This window comes from Telopea speciosissima, chromosome 5 (genome assembly GCF_018873765.1).
Source record: "Telopea speciosissima isolate NSW1024214 ecotype Mountain lineage chromosome 5, Tspe_v1, whole genome shotgun sequence".
Taxonomy (NCBI): Eukaryota; Viridiplantae; Streptophyta; class Magnoliopsida; order Proteales; family Proteaceae; genus Telopea; species Telopea speciosissima.
Genome location: NC_057920.1, coordinates 59,186,945 through 59,209,938, shown reverse-complemented (window position 1 = coordinate 59,209,938; position 22,994 = coordinate 59,186,945). Strand labels below are relative to the sequence as shown.

General features: G+C 38.6%; 2 protein-coding genes across 2 annotated transcripts; both read right to left on the bottom strand.

Annotated features, from left to right (window-relative positions):
* Positions 1 to 55: 55 nt before the first annotated feature.
* LOC122660986 (ethylene-responsive transcription factor ERF008-like) lies at positions 56 to 864 on the bottom strand. The gene has a single exon (XM_043856262.1). It carries the CDS (start codon positions 789 to 791, stop codon positions 342 to 344), a length of 450 nt encoding a protein of 149 aa, XP_043712197.1. The 5' UTR covers positions 792 to 864; the 3' UTR covers positions 56 to 341.
* Positions 865 to 18,052: 17,188 nt separating this feature from the next.
* On the bottom strand, positions 18,053 to 19,845 carry LOC122662617. Its single transcript, XM_043858301.1, has one exon. It carries the CDS (start codon positions 19,774 to 19,776, stop codon positions 18,541 to 18,543), a length of 1,236 nt encoding a protein of 411 aa, XP_043714236.1. The 5' UTR covers positions 19,777 to 19,845; the 3' UTR covers positions 18,053 to 18,540.
* Positions 19,846 to 22,994: the final 3,149 nt, after the last annotated feature.

Genomic DNA, 22,994 nt, shown 5'->3' with positions numbered 1-22,994 from the left:
CACAGAAAGAAGATAAAAGATTAAACGAATTCCCATAAAAAAAAAAAAAAAGCAAAAAAAGAAAAAGAAGAAATAGAAAAACCTTAAAACTGATTTGAAAAGCTATACAGAGAGGAAAGGATTGATGTTGTTTCTTCCTATTGGAACTGATTCTTTCTTTGATATCCGTGACAGTTTTCTGAATTCTGGTTGATTTTTTTTCTCTCTCTCCCTTCTTAAGGGTTAGATCAGATACAGCTCTGTTTCATGCTTGGTCAACCATCTGGATTACATCCTATTAACAAACAAAAATATAGAAACAGAGGTTTCAAAAAAAGGGCAGGGTTGGGCTGGGTTGCTCTTCAATCTTCATCAGAGCTCTCAGGATTTGGTTTCTGGTTCAAGTCAGGCTTCTTGTTTGACGATTTCTTGCAAGAATTGAATTGGGAACCGATCAACCCAGTCTCAAGGGCATCAACTCTAGCTCCAACCTCTGTTGCTTTCTTCCTTATAGACGCAGCAGACATGTCATGAAGCTCATCCTCTGCAACTAAGAATTCTGGGAAATTGAGACGAGCAGAAGGCCCCCTCAAATAGAAAACAGCCGTATCATAAGCACGAGCAGCAGCCATGGGCGTAGAGTAAGAACCAAGCCATATCCTTGATCTCTTGTTTGGTTCTCTGATTTCCGCTACCCACTTCCCCCACTTTCTCATCCTTATACCTCTGTAAGGCTTCTTCTCTCTCTGCGGCCCTTTACGCGAAGTTGCAGTACAAGCAGACTCTGAAGTCGTAAAACACCCACCTTCCATATCCAAAACTCTGTTCTTCCCTGTTTTCAATCTCACCCAAAAACACCAGAAGAAGAGAAGAAAACTCTCTTCTCAATCAAAACCCAGAAAGAAGAAGCAAAGATATTACATGGGTAGCCTTTAATTGAGGAAAATTTGAAGTTTCATGTATCTATACTAATATACATACGGAGAGGAAGAACAAGGAAGAAAACAGAGCAGGGGTGTGGGTGGTGGAGGAAAAACTGAAGGAAAAGAAGTCATTTATGGATTCATCTATGTGATGAATCGAAATCCAATCAATCAACCCGTGGAAAAATTGGAGGTTTGTGGGTAGTAGATAAAATATATATATAAAAAGAGAACGAGAGAGAATTGGGAGAGATTAAAAAATGGTGAAATACAGATAAGTAGTAGTGAGGGAAGCATGCATTTCTTGAGCCTTGAATTGGGTCGGCTACCACGTTGTCTCCTGTTTAAAGAAAATCCAAACGTCGCCGACACATCTCTCTTCTTCTCTTGATTCTGAGAGAGAGAGAGACCATGAGGTATTAAAATAAATAAATAGATTACTATTGAAACACGAGACAACGGTTCAGTTAGAGAGAGAGAGAGGTGTTGTTGTAGTTATTTTTGAGGAATGGACAAGTGGATCTCAAAAAAGAGACCCACCGCTAAATAAAATAAAGACAAGTGGAGGATTAGATTGGGAAAGAAATTTCAAACATTGGTTGGGTTTGGTTAGGTTGGGTTGGGTTGGTTTGGGTTGTTGTTGAGAGAACACGATAAACGAGCCAAACAATTGGAGATTTGGATCCTCGGCCTGGGGTTGAGCAGCCATCGTGTTGTGCTTAACTCACAGACCGTCATGTGAATTTGATGCAAATTCAATGGTTGGTAGAGAACTCAATTCAAAATTCAAAATTCAAAAAATGTCAGGTTGTTGTCTACCAACCATTGGATTGGCATCAAATCCATATGGTGGCTTGTGAATTGAGAGCAACACGATGACCGTTCAACTCCAACCCGTAGAGGATCCAAATCCAAGGCAGGAGGCTTTTATGAGTTATGACCTTTGTTAGCAAAAACGCATTTTGTCATATGTTTCCTAAACATATGGGAAAAAAAGGGCAAACATCAAGCATTCTCGTTATAAATGCGTTTAAACTACGTTTCCCTTTTTTAAGACTTTGGACTTGTTGAACAATGGTTTACTTAATTGACCATATCTCTCTCTCTCTCCCGAACTTTGATTGGCCTGATTCTTTCACCGATGTAAAGATGACTATCGAAAAGTTACATTTTTCATGATTTCACCTTCAACACAAGGTCAATGCATGGACACCGAAATTAGAAACATGTTTCCAAAAAAAATTCCTCAATATATATGAGAGTAGTGCTGTTTTTTTGAAATATAATTATTCAAAATTCATACTGTCCATTTTTCATTTTTTATCGTTCTCTGTTTTTTTTACTGTTTATTTGATCGTCCTTTTGTAATTTTTTACCGATTAAAATCCGTACTGTAAGATTTTGATTTTTTACCATTCCTATTTTTGCTAACTATGATTATGATTGAGGAGGAGAAGGTTGTTAATTACTACTTATTAAACTCTATGGGGGACCCAAAAAAATTTTCTATGGGGGACAAAAAAAGGTGGTAGTAGTAGTCGATTTGTTCAATTGTTCTTCCCTTTTATGTTTATTTAGTTTAGATTATTCAATTATTATTGTTATACAGGTTTATTATTATTATTATTATTTATTATTATATTTTTAGGATGGGCGGTGGCAAGACGTACGTGTTGCCAATTCTTTCAAATGTTTTAAATTATAATCATAGATTTGATATCTAATTAATCTAACTTAGTCGTCTATTTCCAAACATTAAGGTAATCAAAAACCAGTAAAGAAAAAGGGAGAGAGGTCCTCTCTAGTGTGCCAGTCCCTCTATTTGCATACACACTTGAGTTGAGGTATATGCCCGGGTGTTCCTAGTCGTCGGATGTGCATTGGAGAGGATCCTGATCCAACGAAAAAATACCAAGGGAATGCAAAGAGACATAACACAAGAGAAAGAAGATAGGAAGAGAGATATATAGGTCCAGAAGGAGAAGAGAGAGAGCGGAGTGAGATGGATGCAAAGAGGCGAGGGAGGGAGATTTAAAGGAGAGAGAGAGAGAGAGAGAGAGAGGGGAGAGGAATGAAGAGGCAGCGAGAAGGAGAGAGAGGGTGGGGGCGGGCCGGCGGGGTAAGAGATCACCTCGTAGTCCTCAGATAAAATATTCAACGAGATTCAACGGAATTAGATCGATGATTATCAGTCCAAGAATGTCTTACCAACTTATTCTTAGGGGAAAAAAGATAACTAGTTGTGTGGTCCTACTTCTAGACATAGGATTATATAATTTTACCGTTCAATCCCCTCTCACTCAGGTTGATCCCTTCCGCATCCTCTTATTGGCCTCCACATTGATGTAGATGTTACACGACTAGATAGTGATCTCTTTTCCGTCACAATTTAATTACAATTTGGGTTATTTGGGGGAAAGTGTGGCCCCTACGCACGCATGGGGGCTATGAGAGCAAATGCGTTGGTATCATGGGGGTTGGGATTTGTACCTTTCATGGAGACGGGGTAGTCATTTCATTCCCTTCGTGTTTGGATATCAGCGGTACACTCCTCTATAGAGAACTCTTCACCTTATAATTTTAAGGAGAAAAAACATTCTCTATCTCTCCTCCCTCTTATAAAATGGCATATCCCTTAATAGGAGAGAGAAATACATAGGAAAATCCTTATCCATCTAGGGAAACTCAATCCCATAAAAATTTTGTTATTATTAAAAAGAACGCCATTCGGTCATGTCAAACACATCACTCCTATACCCTGACATAGGAGTGTGCGAAATGACCACTGTAACCCTGATCCATTCCAAGGGAGTTCTGATGGATGTAACGGTCATTTCGCACACCATTAAATAATATTCCTTAAATTTAGAGAGAGAAAAGTCGGTGGGAATGATTGGATGAAGGAGAAGGAGAGGTGGAAGTGATAAGACTCCGAAGAGTAAGATGAAAAAGGGAGCGTGTGAAATTTTGAAGGTTTGGGATTATGACTAATCACTAATTTTAGAGTGACTTTCCGTCTACGCAATGACCACTCAGAGAGAGAAGAAGTGGAAACAACAACAACAACAATAGAGCTGGTGGTTCCTCTGCTGTTGCTGTTGCTTTGGTCACCTATTTTTATTAAACTCTCTCTCTCTCTCTCTCTCTCTCTCTGTAATTTCAAATTGGAATCTTTCTCTCTTTCTTCAAAGCTTCTATCAAGACAAATCCCCAACTTCCAACTGCTCACCCCCCGGCCTTCTCTTCCTCCAATCCAATTTCGTTGATATTAATTTATAATATATGTTTAATTAATTAATTAATTAATTTATTTAATAGAGATGGGGGGAGGAATAAAATCTCTCCAATCCCAAAGTCCATGTCTCTTTAATTTTATGCACTATTGTCTACTTTTTTCTTTTCTTTTGCCACGTAGACTACTGAGTTGGTCTATTTAAATCAATCAAAGTCTTTAATATATAAACAAACTCATGTTAAACTCAGTCCCATTTTACTTAAGAACTACTATAGATAGATAATCTCTTAGGTTTTGTCTTTTACCAAAATTTTATGGGAGAATGTCACATTGTGATTCATGTGAAAGCTGATATTTTGAATCTAAAGTGATTCATTATTCCTTACTTATATGTTAAGTTTTAATCGAGTAAAAGTTTTTCTTCACCAATCGAAAAAGAAGAATCCTTAATCCACTGATGATGTGACCATACGATAAAACTCTTATTCCATCAATGAACTCTTATTCTTCATTGACAAAGTATTGATTGCCACGGGCAATTTTTTCTTTCTATGATTTAAAGAAAACTTGGTACTGCCTATAAATGAGATGATACATTAAGTCTTGGTCTCAATTTAAACATGTGGTCAGTCCACATCATTTTCTAAACTTCTTTTCTACATGATAACAAAAAAAATAAAATTAGATTGCACACCTCCAACATATAGGGGAAAGTAATAAAGGGCATACTCAGTGCACAAGACTCTCGCTACTCTAAGAATTTGGAGAGGGTCATAATGTACGCAGCCTAACCCTTGCTTCACAACGAGACTATTTCCATTTTCCATATTCGAATCCATGACCACTTGATCACAATATTGGATTTGGTGGATAAAAGCAATCATTCACCGTTACAATTTTAGTTAACTATATTGGATTGGGCATCGGTCAATTTTAAAATCGATATCAATATTAATATATATTGGTCTTTATCAGCCATTTTTACCCTCAAAGTTACCAATACCAGCATGGATTTCGATTATTTTACTCACTGTCTGTACCGTATCATTGATCCGATAATAGTCATTTATTGATATACGATCGATCTACATTGGTATCGATGTTGACGCGTTGGCTGATAATTGTTGCGTCAGGAAATCTCCGGTAGGTCCTTCGAGTGCCGCTACCTGCAAAAGGACGTCATGGACAAGGGAGAACCGGTGTGGTTCTAGCCTAGGACTCTCCGATGCCTAAGTTAGATCTCTCTTAGCAATAGATGAATTACTGGAATTCAAGATGAATGATGGATTGGAATACTTGAGTATTTATAATTGAGTATGGCGGTGTGGAGTCCTCATCGGTGATGAATGTGTTATGTAGGGTAGATCATCACGTAGTAGAGTACTAGAGTTGTACTTGGAATAGTTCATCATGAGATGTAGAGTCCTAGTAGGGAAGAGGTTTCCTAAGCGTCTTCTTCGCGTGTTGAGTTTGGTTAGACTTATACCTCTTTGGAATAGTCCTATCTTTGGTGTACATCCAGTTGCGACCTTTTAGTGATAGACTAACGTAGATCTTGCGGATGACGTCATGATTGGACCCTCAGGCTTGCATGGTAGACTCGGCCTTTGAGGTGACATTTTGGGTCCTATTCCTCTTGAGTTACCGAACTGGTTCTGCCACGGCCGGTCTTGAGTTAGCCTCCCCTTGATATGGATCGAATGTATCAACCAATTTGATACCAATTCTTAACCTATATTTTTAGGTTAAACTTGACACATTATTAGAGACAAGATTATAATGACAATTCTTAATCTTTTGGATATTTTAAATTATATAATTCAAAATGGGGCCCACTCTATAAGGTCCAGACTGAGGCACATGATTATTGGAAGTGGTGATAAAGCTTATAACCAGTTACAGCTATGGTTGGCTGTGCAAAACTTTTCCATGGAGCTGACTAATTCCAATCAATAACCATCATTGAAACCATATACTACCTTACTATATGACCGCATATTATCCTTTCTTTTAATAATAAAAATAAAAAAGGTGTCATCAAAGTTTACCTGGCTTCATGCCCTTATGAAAGGATCTTTTAGTATTGGAAAATGTGTCTGTACATGTCAGTTGTAGCGATATGTTTCTGGATTCGGCTCCTCTCCTTGAAGGGCATCGCCCAATGAATGCCCAATGAGGCATCCAATGGCTCGTTCGGTTGCACTGCATATATCTCGGTGCGTGTCCACTCATTGAGGATGCCCTCTAAGAAGAGGAGTCCAATCCTATGTTTGTCATGTTCATTAATTTTTTTTTAACACGTAATTATGATGATTTGACATTCCGACCATTGGATAGATAGAGTTTTATTTTCTCTTTAGATCAAATTTCGGGTATCAGGTAGCAGATCGGTTTTGCTATTGATCTATATTGGTATTGGTCATGATTGATACTGATATAATATCGATATGTATCATTGGTATCGACCAAAAAATGGTCTTTTTTAAAATTTTGGCTGATTCTGATTGATACTGGCTGATAGTTGATACTAACTGATAAATGTCGATATTGTATTAGTATCGACCGATATCAAATTCGATAGTGCGAACTAAAACTGTGATTTGGATGATCAAAAGTCAAATTCTATAACTAATCTCAACTAATTTCAACAAGATGACCTATCATATATTGGATTTTTCCTTTGTTTTTCAAAGGTCATTAATAGCTATTCTACCATTAATTCTTCAAAAAAATTTATATCTTTCAATTATTTATGTTGAATCAATATAATGAATGGAGAAACATTAGATTGACTTGAATTTGAAAAAATAAACAGAGTTGATTGAAAAGGATGGAAGATACATGCACCAATTTTAAACACTTTCAAAGCTATCACATAGAAAATTATAGTAAGCGTGTGGAAAAAGGTAGGAAGGAACCCTACTCCAATAATTTCCCCCCCCCCCCCCCATCCCTTCTAAATTGCTAAAAATGAAAAAAAAAGAAGTATTAATTAATTAATTATTGTAAGAACCCTAAGAACCCTAAAAGATAACCCCGGGAGTGTGGGAGTTGGACCTATGAAATTGATTTAGATGGAAAATATGATTGAAACCATCCAAACCCCATTAAGTTGTTTAATTATTTAATTCATAAACCTTTGTCATGAAGCTTGCCGACTTTATAAATTAACATATATATATATATATATATATATATATAAACTATACATGTAGGAAGTGATAATGATTAATTAATTATAATTGAAAAACTGGGGTCCACAGATAAAAATAGAACCTCTCTCCTTGGCTATTTTTAGCTTTTAGGTTCATTGGATTCTTTCCCAAATGACACACCCACTAGTCCACCATGCAAGTGGCCTCTTTGCCTTCAGTGATCCAACAAAATTGTGGATTGTTTTGTGTTTTGTTTTGATTTGAGAGAGATTTTTCTTTCACCATTTGGTGTGAAGGTTCATCACATCATCATATGGTTTACAAACCCTATAGGGTTTTAGTATATTTCTTAAAATATTCTCTCGATATCTTCTTGCATGGATCTAAAGTTCCACGGTTAATAGATGATTCACATTCACCCTTGCTTAAGGAAAACACAGTCCTTTGTTTTGTTCCGTAAGAATTTTTTTTTGGGGGGTGGGGGGAGAGAGATTGTTTTGTTTGTTCACCAATGTAGGAACTTCATAGTCCTTTATCTTGGTTCCAAAAATCCTACTTTTTTTTTTCTTCGGATTTAATAGAAAGAAGAATTATCATATTATTTTAGAATTGGTTCTACATTACCAAATTATTCTAGGAGAAAAGGAAGCATGCGCTGCCCTTGTGCAGATTTCTATATATCCCTCTCACATAATAGAGAGAGGAGCCCACATAAACACTCCCTATTTAATTATGATCATGTGGGTCTCATGTGGACCCCATATGGATGATATTATTCTCTAAACCTTCATTGGTGTAACGTGCATGTTCTTTCTTACATTGGAGTCATGTGAAAACCTCTTCCTTATTCTAAACAGTGACAACTCTACGACATCCCCTCACCTTTATTCGATCATCGCAATGAAAATGATTGAAAATGTTTTGATTAATTAATCATATGAGCATAGGTGTGGCAGATGATCATAACAATTTCGAGGGAAGAAGAGAGAATTATAGCATGACTGTCACACACAATTAACATCTCCTTCGGACCTTTTTTTCATCTTCTTTATGATAGTCGGAGGCAAAAATGTATTCAAGTAAGGTTTGCGTAGAACGAACGACAACTATATAAGCTATTCCAATAATACATATATAAAATCTGAATAATTTAATTTAATAAAAAGGAAGTACACGTTGTTAGTGTATACTTCTCTCTTACTGTCTGTCTCGTCAAATATGTGGACCACTTTTCTCTCTCATTAAATATACTATTTCGTTGTCCGCTATTGGCTTGGCATGTAATATACCAATATAGACAGGCAACATATAAATCCCTCTGCTTTAATTACACAAAACATTAAGTGAAATTAGTAAACTGAAATCTATTTTTGGGTAATCTAATCTAATAATTCCCTTTTTCTTAATCAATATGGATGACATGGGCCCACAAAGGGGGCCTTCATAGACTCATTCAACCACTACTTATGTATCTAAACCAAATGTTTTAATTAGATGTGATTAAGGATCATAACTCAGGTGGGTTTGTTACTTGGGGTTCATGGTTAGTTGACTTTGCCAACCAAAACTGTGCCAAACCAAAAAAAAATAAAAATAAAAATAAAAAATTGAAATAGTTCATTGATTCCATTGTTGGACCACCGAGTCACCGACCAAACCAGAAAAATATGTGGGCCATAAAAAAAAACCTGTAATAAGTGTTTTTTTTCTTTTTTTTTCTTTTTTACTTTTTAATGAAGGAGAAAAATCAAGCTTAGTGAGATCACTCTCAGAGTCCATCTATTAAAACCTTAAACTTGAAAAAGTCAAAAATGAAATAATATTGGTTTGGAGGAGAGGGGGGAGCATAATCTATTATAATCAACTTTTGAATTTATCTTCTTTGGACCCTCTCTTCTTGATTGGCTGCTTTGTTCGTTGAGAATTAATGTATTTCTCTACTTTTAAACCAAACCCACATATTTTCTAAGGGGAGAAAAGGAAAAAGCTTTGTTGAATTCATTTTTGTTTTCTCTTCTAAATAATGCCAAAGACAGACAAAAAAAAAAACAATTTATAGATCATGATTGAAATTTTTATAAATTGTAAAAACAGTTTGACTAGAACTCCTTCTAAGCTAAGAAAGCAGGAATAATCCTTTCTTAACCAGAGAGGCGGCCTGATAATTAATAATAGAAGATGGAATTATGACTTATGAGACTTCTTTAACGGCAAGCAAACGAAACCATTATCATAAAAAGGAAAGATTAAAACCCCATAATGTGAACATGAGAGTCCAATCCTTATCCTCACTGTACACAATAATTAGTACAAGTTCACTTTGGCCATGTTTGGTTGGTGGGGAGTTAGCCTGCTGAAGTTGTGATTTTCCTACCTCACCTATAAGGATAGAAGATCGTTGTCAGGCTACGTGGCCCCTGCACTACTACGGGGAGCTAATTAGATATTTTCCTTATTTTACTATACTTGCATCAAAACTTCACAACTCAACAGGTGTGCATTCACGCTGCTAATTCCTTCAAGAATTTGGACATTGATCAATCTTATTACGGATAAAGTTTTCCTTCACCCTGAGCATCGTAATCAACGATGATGTGATTTTATGATTGGACTTTAAGTTTATCATCAAGTTCCACCACTCATTGCTAATGATGTAAGATAACTTTCTTGGTTAAATTAGAAGGGGCAGATGAAGAGATTCTCTTATCACCATTGATGAAGAGAAACTATGTTTTACTATTATAACTTCTTCGAGAGTCATGATGAGCCCCAAAAATAGAACAATGGCCTGAAGTCAATAGCATCTCTTAAGATGGATTTTGATTGTTTAATGAACAACAAAATTTAGGGAAAAGGAATGTTGCCTGGTCGCGTGGCTTTTGCATCAATGGGAGCACATGTAGGAGTATCAATCAGGGGGATTTTTTATTTTGTAGGGGTCTGTGTTTGGACTTAGGCTAACACAACCAGGCAGTGTTCTTTTTCCCTCAAATTTATTAGAAATATTTCATAATAAATAAAAATTATTAGAAAATTATAAAAAAAAAAAGAAAAAAAAGAGCTAAGGATAAAGCCTACATAATGAGAGAGATGCACATAATATAATCATACCTACTACAATACAAAAAGAGACATAAAGCCATTAATCTTTGTTGATGTGATTAGATTAGGTAGAAAAATATTTTTGTGCCATCCCAAAAGCCTGGAACCAAATTGCTTTTGCTGAAGGAAGAAATATTTCTGAAAATGTGTTGATAGCCCGTGAATTATTTCATCATGTGATGAACAAGGAGAATGACAACGGGCACTTGACATCTTTTAAACTTGATATGAGGAAAGCATATAATCAGATTGAATGAAACTTTGGTTATTATATAAGGCAACACACTCTCACCATCCCTATTTATCCTCTGCTCAAAGTGCATGACCTCTTTGATATCTGGTGTTATGAACTCAAGTAACCTTTAGGGCATCCTAGTTAAGAGATAAGAGTAATCTTTTGCAAGCAACAATTGGCCGCGGATTGGCCGTCGTGGGCCCTGCGAAGCATTATGAAAGATTGGAAACTACTCCACAATCACTTGATGTGGGTAATTGGCAATGGTATATATGATTCTTCACTTATATGGGAAGATCCATGGATTCCATATCTGGAATATTTCAGGTATTTCTTTAGAAAGCATGTGTTAACAAAACTACAATTCATGTCAACATGAAACAGGAATAGGTATTATTTCAAACCTTTACCATGTCGTGGATAGAGTGTAGAGACAGTGGAAGAAGCTTTACACGAATACCCACTTGCCCAACAACCATGGTTTGCATCTCATTAAAAAAACGATTTTTTCCACGGACCTCCCCGAAGTTTGACGTAATTATAAAAAAATCTCACAGTTTTAAAAAACATTGCGTGCCCCTTTGAAGTTCTTAACAATTAATATATTCTCTCATTCCGTTAATTTAGGATTAACAACGTTAAAAGTATGGGATGAAATGACAAAAATGCTCTTACAAAAAAAATAAAATAAAATAAAATAAAAGCCTGCAACTCATCTTCTCCAAATCGTTTGGGGAAGATGAGTTGCAGGTATGAACACTATTGGGTTCTTCGGGTTCTTTAGGTTTTAGGCCTAGATTCCAAATTTTGCAAGAAAAAAAAATCTGTAGCCTTAGATTTGGGAGGACGAAGGAAAGGATAAAATATAAGAAGCAGCAGATCATACCTGCAAAATTGTAGGTATGATCATGGCTGCCTCCGGCATAGCTCCCTCTACCATGGACGCAGTTGCAGTACCCGAAGAAAATCCAAATAACGAACCAGAAACACTGGCCGTGAAGGTCGACAAAATCGTCGTCACAGAGGTCCAAGAAACCCTAGTTTCTACTGAAACACTGATAAAGTCTCCTTTTTGTTAGGTATTTTGATTTGTTTCCAATCTATAAACACGGAGTCAAAAGAGTTTGACTCATCAAAAAAATTGATTGATCATTGAAAGAAGCAGAGCAGAAAAGAAAGAATAAAAGAAAGACAAGGAGAGAGAGAGATGCAAGCCCATAGGGGGTACCATATGTAGAGAGTTCTTTGTCGTTGAAAGACGTGGAGAGTACTTTTCTGTGTTCTTTCCTCTCTCTGTGTGTGTATAAATTGAACTATTGCATTCCTCCTCCTCCCTCTCTGGGTTTCTTTATTTTCTGTGAAACTTGAAAAATTGGAGACAGTGGTTAGGGGAACAGAGAGGAATGGATCTCAAAATATCGATATTTGGGTTCTCCATTCTTCTGGGTTAGTCTCCAATTCTTAAGTTTCATTACTCTGTTGAATAATTTTTTTTTATTTTTTATTTTTTGGATGTGTTTGATGTTTTCTCTTGATGTTTGAGGGTTTCTGCTTATCGGGTTAATTTTAAAATCAATAGATGGAAGTTAGACTGAGGGAATGTGGGATTGATTTGGTTTGTTTTGTGAATCCAGGCCTAAAACCTCAAAAACCCAATGGTGTTCATACCTGTAACTCATCTTCCCCAAATCGTTTGGGGAAGATGAGTTGCAGGTTTTTTTCCCCCTCTTATAAGGACATTTTTGTCATTTCATCACATACTTTTAACGTTGTTAGTCCTAGACTAACGGAATGGGGGAATATGCATTTTTGAAAACTAAAGGATTCTTCCCTAATTAATGGAGTTCAAAAAGGAAGTGTCCTTACATCTAGAGGACTCTATAAGGCAACACATTCTCACCATCCCTATTTATCCTCTGCTCAAAGTGAATGACCTCTTTGATATCTGGTGCTGTGAACTCAAGTAACCTTTAGGGCATCCTTAGTTAAGAGATAAGAGTAATCTTTTGCAAGAAACAATTAGCCGCGGGCCAGCTGTCGTGGGCCCTGCGAAGCATTACGAAAGATTGGAAACTACTCCAAAAACACTTGATGTGGGTAATTGGCAATGGTATGATTCTTCACTTATATGGGAAGATCCATGGATTCCATATCTGGAATATTTCAGGTATTTCTCTGGAAAGCATGTGTTAACAAAACTACAATTCATGTCAACCTTAAACAGGAAAAGGAATTATTTCAAACCTCTACCATGTCATGGAGAGAGTGTAGAGACAGTGGAAGATGCTTTACACGAACACCCACATGCCCAACAAGCATGGTTTGCCTAATTTAAGGTGAATAGAAAGAAGAATGTTTTTGCAACACACGCAGATGTGGTGTTGGGAGATTTGGAAACATCCAACTTTTGGAAATGGATAGCTATGGTGAACCAAAATGTGGAAAAGATGTTGGATATGAACTTAGGAGCTGCAGTCCACCATGATTAAAAACAAAAAAGCTTCTACCTCACCAAGCATAGACAACAGTTTAGATTGCCTTCTCCTATTTTCAGAATCCACTTTCTTTACAAAACCTAAGGCAATGGGCATGAGAAGTCTGATCCTAGTTGACCGGAAATATCTGGTGTGTTGACATGGACCATCTTCACCCTTTCTCTTCGCTTGTTGGAGCAATTTGGCTCTCCTCTGGCCGTGGTGGGAGCTGGGGGGTCCAGCCCAGCAAAATAAGGGGGTTTTTGGTCATTTCACAGGTGGAAATCAAATGCGCCCCTCCCCCCCCTGTTTTTTACCCTCCAGCTCCCGCTACAGCTGGAGGAGAGCCAGAGCCCAAAGTGCTGGTCTTTGGCGCATTGTAGCAAATTTGGCTCTCCTCCAACCATGGCGGGAGCTGGAGGATCCAGCCCAGCCAAATGAGGGGTGTTTGGGTCATTTCACAGGTGGCCCCCCTATGAAATAACCAAACACAAACCCCAACCCCCCCCCCCCAACCCTGTTTTGGCTGGCTGGATCCTCCAGCTCTCGCCACGTCTGAGCCAGATCCCATTGTAGCTCACTCAGACTGCGAGCTACTAGTCTGTTTTTTGGCTAATGAGGACATACTGAAGGTAATGAAGATCTATGTTGTGGTCAAGAATCTCAAGAAGATTTAGAGCTCCTTTGATTTCTGTTATTTCTCCTTTGTATATAGAGATTCGAACGTTCATACCCATTATCTTGCTAAATGGGCAATGATTTACCCTTGGCAAGGGCTATGGGTTTCCTCTTTTCCAGAGGATCTCATTCCTTTTGTAGCTCCTTTTTCGCTTGCTGAGGATTCATAAATCTCTCTCTTTACAAGATGGGTTTGCAAATAAATAAATAAACCTAGCATGATGCATACACTCAATATCTGTTATTACACAAACCACATGCCTTTTCTCACCCTTGATATGCCATTACTCTTGCCAGCCATGTACCTTGCTATTTCTTTAACATAACCTAATTAAAAAGAGGTCAGAAAGAGTTCAGAGGTTCATGACCCCATACATGCATTAAGGAGGTACTCTTGCTAACAATGGCAAGTAGTGCTACTGAATGGCTTGACTCCTTTGACTACCTCAATGCTAAAAGAGTCTGGCTCCTCCGCTGCATGTCCGGTCATTGCTCAACACCGGTCCCTTATATTTTCAGAAATGGATCTCTATGCGCTCTTAATGACAGTGAGTGGGACTGGTGTTGAGCACTACCCATACGTACAATACATACTGAAAACTGCAAAGAGAGTTGCCGGTTAAGATCAACGATCTTCCTTAGACTCATCTAAGAATACAATCCTAGACACTGAATCATTACAATCAGATCAAAGACATTCAACTAAGTATGGAAAATTTTCACAACTATAAATTAAGCAAAACTCATTTTGAAGCTAGACAGCATGGGCTTGTGGTTTTTCTTTTTTCTCTTTCCCAAAAAACTAAAGAGCAGTTGATGAAGCAGAGGACAATTAAAAAAATAAATAAATAAACATTTAAAAAGGAAAGGGATAACAACTTAAAAGAAAGAATGAATTCATATAAATGGAAGTACTAAATCCAGTAAACAAAAATGCTCTATTGGAAACCTCATGCTTTGAGGACCCGAGCATACTAGCAGACTGTTCCTTCGAAAAGCCATTTGGAAACTTCCCACCCCATCCATGGCTAAGGCATTGAGATGGGAAATCATTCATAAAAGGTGCTTACAGCAGTCAGTATCAGACGAGACAAGTGTGATGATTTCTTTTGCCTTATGTTTGTCACTCAATTGTGCATGACAAGAAGGTAAACCAGTTGACCATCTTTCCTGCATTCTTCCTCTGCCAAATAATGTCTTTGGTTCCAATTCTAAATAGTTTTCATTTTATGGGTTTTTTTTTTTTGGGGGGGGGGTGTTCAGAATGGATTTTGCCTAGTGGTTTGAATTTCATGGAGCTTTTGGAGAGCCCAGGAAAATTTCAACAAATTCTTGACCATGTTGGTAGTGTTTGTGGATAACAAACCTTGGGAGGTTTGGTCACGTTTGTAGGCAAAGTTAGATCTTTGGCCTCTACAGCAGATATCATTTTCTAGTGGAGGTTTGGATCTGCAAGTTTAGATGGCAGATGATTTGTCTTCTTTTGGTTTCTCACTAGTTATGGAAAGCTGCTCCCTTGGTTCATTCTTTCTGATAAAGCCAACAATTCATTCTAAAATAAAAGAACAATAATGGTGAATGAAAGTTCGAAACAATCAAAGAGTTGCAGTGTTTTCCAGTTCAAGAGAGCTTACCATTATACAATTAACCTCAGAGGATTGTAACAACATTTGGCCCTCCAGAAATCCAACTTTAACCAATATCTTGAAGAATAAATCCTATCTTCTTGAACATGACTAATTCTGAAGAATATAGCCCATAGAACTCCAACTTCTTTGGGATGGTGTATGAGTGACCATAAGAAGTTTCTTCCATAACTCTCTAAAAGACCAAAGACCCCCAGATTCTGGTAAAAGGTACCATTCTCCACAACATTCTTCCTTGAATGACAAAATGGATGACATGGCATGATAGAGAAGGTCACAAGTGGTGCTGTTAGCAATTAATACCATCCCTGCATCCCAAAAAAAAAAAAATACTAATATCATCCAAAATGTAGGCATAAGGTAGCACCAAACTATCCAGAAAAAAAAGAAAAAAATTTTGAACATGAACTATTCAGAAAACTTTAAAATGGATGCAACACATTTTCCTCTTTGTGTTTGTTGAAAACAAGACCATCAAATAAATCGTTCCTCCTTGAGGTATATAAGATCCTATCCACCACCACTGAAACTTATGCCTAACTCTTAAATAGGCATCAGTTCCCAGCCACATCCTCAATGAGGTTCTAATTGAATGTCACCTTTCCAACCTGAAATCACTGTTTCAATTGGCTGCTAAAAGTCCACAAATTGGGCATTGGATGATGGATAGTGGCTAAATACAACCAGCTAAAAGAGGAAAAGGCACCCTTCAACTTCTAAAGGAGGAGCAACTATTAAATATCCAACACCTTCCTCCTTACAGTGAAACTGTCCTAACTTATTCTACATCCTTTTTCTCTCCCCACCCCACCCCTCAACACCCCTCCCCCCAAAACAGCCAACAGCAGTGACCAGAAAGAAGTTCCAATAATATTGCCCACAAATGTCAAGTGATACCAGTTTACCTTGCAAACAGTAGGCCTAATCACTGCTAGAGGGAAAATAAAAGAATGGTCTTGGCAATTGGTTCTTGCTATTTGCCTTAATGCTCCAATCTGTTGATGTTGACACAGATGGATGATCACCCATAAACTTCTTCAGTGCAAACGGAGCAGATAAAAAACAAATGGACCCAATTTTTGCAAGATCCAAAAAATTCTGGTGTGTGATACTTCATGTCTTGGAGACGGATCAACAACATCAAGGTCTCTGAACCATCAATGATTCGTGTTCCACCATACCAGGAGTACTAGCTTGATAAGCTACAATTATCAGAGAATGTTCTCCTCTTCAAACACCAGTGCTGCAAAGAGGTATAGCATAATCCAATCGGACATATCCCCATAAGACGGTCCAACACTTGAAAAGAGACATTGGGACAAAAAAAGTTCTAACAGCCAACTCCTGTTGCATGATTTCTTTACATTAGTGCTCCCTTCTAACAATTACAGCAACCTCAGCTAGTTATCCCACAAAAATTTCTTTTCACTTCTTTCACCAAGGTGAACTTCTGATTCAATATAGACCAAATGTCTGACATATGAACTTCCAAAAGAAATCTTTCATACACTAAATGGACCTCCCTTCACGGTTGTTTGTAAGAGACAAGGACCTCAGAGAATAGAGGTTTGTCATTGACCCGAAAAATTAAATAAGTTCACTGCTTGGTCCAAAAGAGGGCCCTTAAATACAGGAGTAAACAAAGGAACTAGGCCAACAATAAGTATTTTCCATATTGCGAAATGGAGTGCAGTTCAACCATAAGTATCAAGATATGCATGAAGAATGCAACCAACTAATGGAAAACTGCAAATCTGAGAAAGGGAAAATGTTGGTGTATATAAACAACATAATTGATAAGGACCTCAGAGAATAGAGGTTTGTCATTGACCCAAAAAATTAAACAAGTTCATTGCTTGGTCAGAAAGATGGCCCTTAAGTACAGGAGGAAACAAGGAACTAGGCCAAGAATAAGTATTTTCCATTTGATAGGCATGAAAACTACAAATCCGAGAAAGGGCAAAATGTTGATGTATATAAACAACATTTTGATCTGTACTAAACTAAACTTAAATATCTCCTAGAAAGATGGAACTGAAAGCCAATGTCCACCAATAATCAATTTTAGATGGACCAATCCAAATAGTAAACATCAATTCTACATCTATCATGAAGAAACTAGTCCAACAGCGACAATGAAAATCATGAATGTAACATTATAACTTCAATCTGGCACCAGAGAAAGTCTTCTAAACTGATTATCCATAACCCTCAGGTCAACTGGAGAAGAAGCTACATTTGCAGCAGACACCTCTCAACAGTAGCATTTGTGGAAACAAGTCAAAAAATGCAAGTTGATTCCACAACTTTGCTCCCAATGTCCAGTAGCATTTGTGGAAGCAACCAGAAAGCAAAGTTAGTTCCACTACGTCGTCCCCTGATGTCTATGTACCTGTTCAACACATAAATGACCACCGCGGCACCACCACATACCTAACCATTTGACATATTGGGACCCTTACATAAAGGCAGAAACAACTAAATTGACAGTTGATAATGAACAAAGGTCAATGAAGGATACACAATGTCATGTCATTTACAGAGATATAAATATGGTATTCAACTTATATGGAACATTGAGGTAGATTCTCAAAAAACTGGTGACTGCAACTGGAATGATTTGAAGAACTGCAACCAAAATTCAGACAAGTTCAAACTTCAGCAAAGGCCTTCGATAGGAAAAACAGTTTTGAACTTTGGAAATTGATCTGGTGGGAAAACAAAATTAAAAACCAAAAACACAGTCAAAACAGCTTAACCACGGTCAAAATTTTTTCTACATTCTCAAGAACACCCGGTTATTAATATTGTATAATTGCAGAAAGAGATAGTGGACCTGCACCCATTGTTTGTCACTTGAAGTCTTTTCTATTGTTGAAATCCCCTGGTTCCCCAAGTTCCTATATCATATTGGAATCTAAATTCTAAACCGTTCAATCTAATTTAGTATTGAACCAGAATGAATGGACAGAGTATACACAGAAAGACCAGAGGAACACCTGTTGCGGCTCTGCTAAATAAGAAGCACCCATCTTCCTCCACTGTTTCCTAAAACTAATTACACCCAAAAGAAATCCGTCTCATCAAGAAGACCATGACCTCCCTCGCCAAGCTCACTCCGTCACCCAATCCTCCTCTTCCCCTTCAGAAAAAGCCGAAATCCTGAAACTACCGAATTGAGTGTCTCTCACAACAAGTTCATCTGTAATACGATCCAAATCGCTCCCATCATAGCTCTCTCCATCAGAATACGCTATGGAGAGCAGACCATCATCATCCTCATCCGAGAACTCATCTGTCCTCCTGCCGACGGACATGAAGTCCTCCTCCGCCACCTCTCCGTTCTCAACCTCAAACCAAGGAACCCATAAATCAGCTTGTCGGCCTAGAGCCCTTTGCCAATCACCCACAACAACGGTTCGCAGATCAGAATCCCGAGCTCTCCTGAGCATATCAGAGAAGTCAGAGTCGTCAGAAACCAAAATCAACCAATCGATACCGCGGCTCATGGAATGCAGCATCTGCCGCTTAACCGCCCAATCGGCCGCCTGGGGTTTATCTTCCACAGTCTTCACAAAAACCCCAGCACGGCGAAGCTCCGAAGCAAGGCCATACCCAACCTTAGGAGTGATCAAAGACTTCGCAGCTTCCTCATACTTGTGGTTCCCACTGATGAATCGCTCCTTGAAACGCTGGCGCTTCTTGCCCTTGAGGGAACGCATTCTATTAAGCTTCTTCTGTCGCTCGCGCTCGTGGAGTTGCTTGAAGTGCTTTTTGAGGTCGAGGTTGGTGCGGCACTTCCGACCGCAGACGCCGCAGACGTAGGGCTCAGCAGGGGTGGAGAGGGCCTTGCGTTCGAGGATGTCCATGCGGCGTCTGTCGCGGCGTTCTTCGAGGACCCATTGAGGGAGATGAATGAAAGCGTGCCGGTTGGCGTAGGCGGACATGTCAACAACTTCGCCGAAGCGTTGAGCCACCTCTCTTAAGGCCATGGCGGCCTGGTAGGGAGGGCCGCGGGGGGGCTTGTTGTCGAGGTCCCACAGAACAACCACTTTCTTCTGCTTTGCAGCCCATACCCCATCACTATTCTTCGCCATATCAATCTCTGGCGTTGCGGCCGAGGCCGCGTAATCAGCTGCGGATGCTCTAGTACGCCATTGATGGTGCTTGGGACTCGGTGGTGCGGCCTTGGTGATGAGAGACATTCTGGGTTGGAGACGGGGACGGCCATTATTGAGTTTGAAAATTGGGGTTGCTATGGAGGGGAGGGTAAGAGTGGTTTTGTGGAGTAGAAGACGAGGAGACACGGAAGGAAGAATGTCAGGTGGGTTGCAGAGTGAATGCTCCATCGCTTCGACAATAAATCGATCCACTCGCGGGTTGTCTGCTTCAGAGTTCAGCTTCAGCTTTGTACAATTGTTTCTCTGCAATTGCTTCGACGACAAATCGATCCACTGACGGAGGAGGAGCTGGGCACAGAGCAGACCATCGCGTTCTTGGTATCAAATCAAAATTTTCGTGATCAGATAAGGGGATTGGGTAAAATAAGGGAATATTCGAGGGGGTGTATGTTCACGTACGTGAACGATTTACAGCCGTTCAGATGAAACATTCTCATAGAATAGATTCTATCTGAACGATTATGAATTGTTCACATACACTCACATACGTAAACATTCCCTGCACTCGAATATTCTTGGGGAGCCTGGACAAGTTATAACTTCCACACATCGACTCCGTGTGATTAAGTGGAAGGACTGTGAGTCACTCAAAACACCAAATCGCACCCATGCCGATTCCGATCCATAAGGGGTTGTAAAAACCCAGGTTGGTTCCTCTGTAAGTACCAACAGGTGAACGTACGTGCGAGAGCCAACCACCTGTCCTATTTTTGCCATTTACAAAAGGAGGAGAGAAATAAAATTATAATGCGATTAGCTTTGAGATGTACGTGCACCTATTGGTATATGCAGATGATCCATTCTTCAAAAACCCCTAGAATTAGCTTCACATTTGAAAACTCAGCGATTCTAGGGTTTTCGGTTCTAAGCTAAAAACCATATGTTTGAACCAAATCAAATGAAATGTAATTCGTATAAATCGAATATAACCCTTACTAAAACTTATAAAATGCTCAAACATAAATAAAAGGGTAAATTACACATCACCCCCTAATTTTTAAATGAAACTCAAATCACCCCTTGGTTATTGAAAAAACTCAAATCATCCCCTAATTTAGACCTCAATATGATAAATTAGTCGCTACCGTTAGTTTTATGTTGTTAAGTGACGATGTCAACCAGTTAAATAAATTTAAATCCTTAAACTACTCTTGATCAATGTTGAAGATGAAGGAACGGTAGTATTGAAAAATTAATTCTAATGTTTTAGTATAAGGGTAAAATTATCCTTTCATACTAATAACTAACAACAGACCAACACCGTTACTATAGAGGGGATGATTTGAGTTTTTTCAAAAACCAAGGGTGATCTAAGTTTCATTTGAAAATCAAGGGTGACATGTAATTTATCCTAAATAAAATGCTAAAACATAAGTTCTAAGATTTCAGTTTTTTCTTCTTCTCTTTGCCTCTTTGACCACACTTCTCTTATGCATTTCTGCTTGTTTCCTCTTCTGTGTCTTATTTCTTCAAGGTTAACATTGACATTCCCAAATCTTGGACGAAGCGAAGAGATGAACTGAACAAAAACCAAATATGTTAAATTGAATTATCGAGACCGTATATAAACCCAATGAAAGTGAATACATAAGAACAGATAAATTTGGTTCCATCTTAGTTTGAGGTTATGAAAAAGTATTCGGTTTCAGTTCGTACATATTGTATCCTGAAACAAATCGAAACCAAACCGCAAAACTGGATTTGAGATGATTGACACCCTTCTGTGTGATTGCCCGTAGAAGGAAGGGAAGGAAAATAAATTTAGTTTTAAATAAAATAAAGGGTTTTTTTTTTCTAATGCCCCCCTCAAATTGTCCATACATACAAATGCATCTCTGAATTTTCATTAATTCCAAATGCACCCCTTACTTTTCAAACTTTGTAACATTCTAGTCCAGTTTGTTTTGCCCATACATACAAATTAGGGGTGTCAATAATGCCCGACTAGCCCGAACCCGCCCTGAGCCCGGCCGGGTCCCGATCCTGATTTCGGGTTTGGGTTTAGTTATAGTCTGGCCCTAGCAGGGTTGGGTCGAGTCAGGGTTTAGATCCCGGGCTTAGCCCGGCCCGGCCCAACCCTACCCTGTATTAATTATAAGTATATAATATTGCACATATATATTTATTTATTTATATATATATATATATATATATATATATATATTTTAGTCTAATATTTATTTATATATATAGCCTAATAAAAAAATTAAAAAACAAAAGACAAAAAAAGCCCTAAAGGCACATGGGATTACAGACAAAATCAGGGTCAAGACAGGGTCAATCAGGGCCAACCCGACCCTGCCCGACCCTATCAGGGTCAATCAGGGCCGGGTTGGGACTGGGTTGAGGGTTTCTTGGCCCTGGCAGGGTCGGGTCAGGGTTTAGGTTAAGGGCTCTAGAGTTGGGTTAGGGTTTAGGGCAGGCCCGGCCCAACCCGACCCATTGACACCCCTAATACAAATGCACCTCTAAATTTTCATTAATTCTAAATGGACCCCTTACTTTTCAAACTTTGTAACACTCTAGTCCAGTTCGTTAGTCGGAGACGTTAGACATTAATTTCAGAGAATCTAATGACCAAAATGCCCTTATGATAAAAATCCATCAAAACTAAAAAGTAAAGTGACCAAATTACCCTCATCCTCCCCAAATCGTTTACGGTTTGAAACTGAAAATCATCCAAAAAAGATGCAAAAAAGTCACAGAAATAAAACATAAAATCTTCCAATAAAACAATTTTTCTTGGAAAACTTCTTTAATCCAAAGAATATCAACAATATTCACGCATTAAAGCATTGCATAACTCTCACTAAACCAACCTGTCAATCCAGCCCATAAAACCCTATTACATTCATCAAAATCAACATCACATGAAATCGTTTAAAAACCTTAGCTCGTCTCCGGGGACCCCAGCACGCCTAGGGTGCTTCCAGCCTTTGGAATGTGCCGCATATATCCCTAGATGTGCATCGAGATGTGTGCAGCACAGGTCAACCACTGGATGCCCCGTGAGCGTGCCCTAGGCGCTGGGCTCATTGGAGACGATCCTGATCCGATCTGCACCACTTGCAGTCAACAATATTTCAGTCCCGGACAAGAAACACATAGCATCCAGCAGTGGTTCAGGTGATACTGTAAGAGAAACAATTCCCAACACCATACAATTGTGGCGGAAAGATCGGACAAATGCAGAGAGGGAGACTTACCAAGAACGTTCTTGGAGCTTGGATTAGAAGTTTCGGCTTCAGATCGAAACGTTTTCGTCTCAATGTGCGAGTCGAGAGACCAGAAATGGTGGAGAGTGGAAACGATTCAAAGGACAGAGGAGCTCACATAGTAAAGATACAGAGCTGGTGGGACCCTTATGTAACTCATCAAATTATTTT

Bases quoted from the DNA above. Each gene is read 5' to 3' on its own strand.
- LOC122662617 (XM_043858301.1), bottom strand. From the start codon at position 19,776: ATGGAGCATTCACTCTGCAACCCACCTGACATTCTTCCTTCCGTGTCT.
- LOC122660986 (XM_043856262.1), bottom strand. From the start codon at position 791: ATGGAAGGTGGGTGTTTTACGACTTCAGAGTCTGCTTGTACTGCAACT.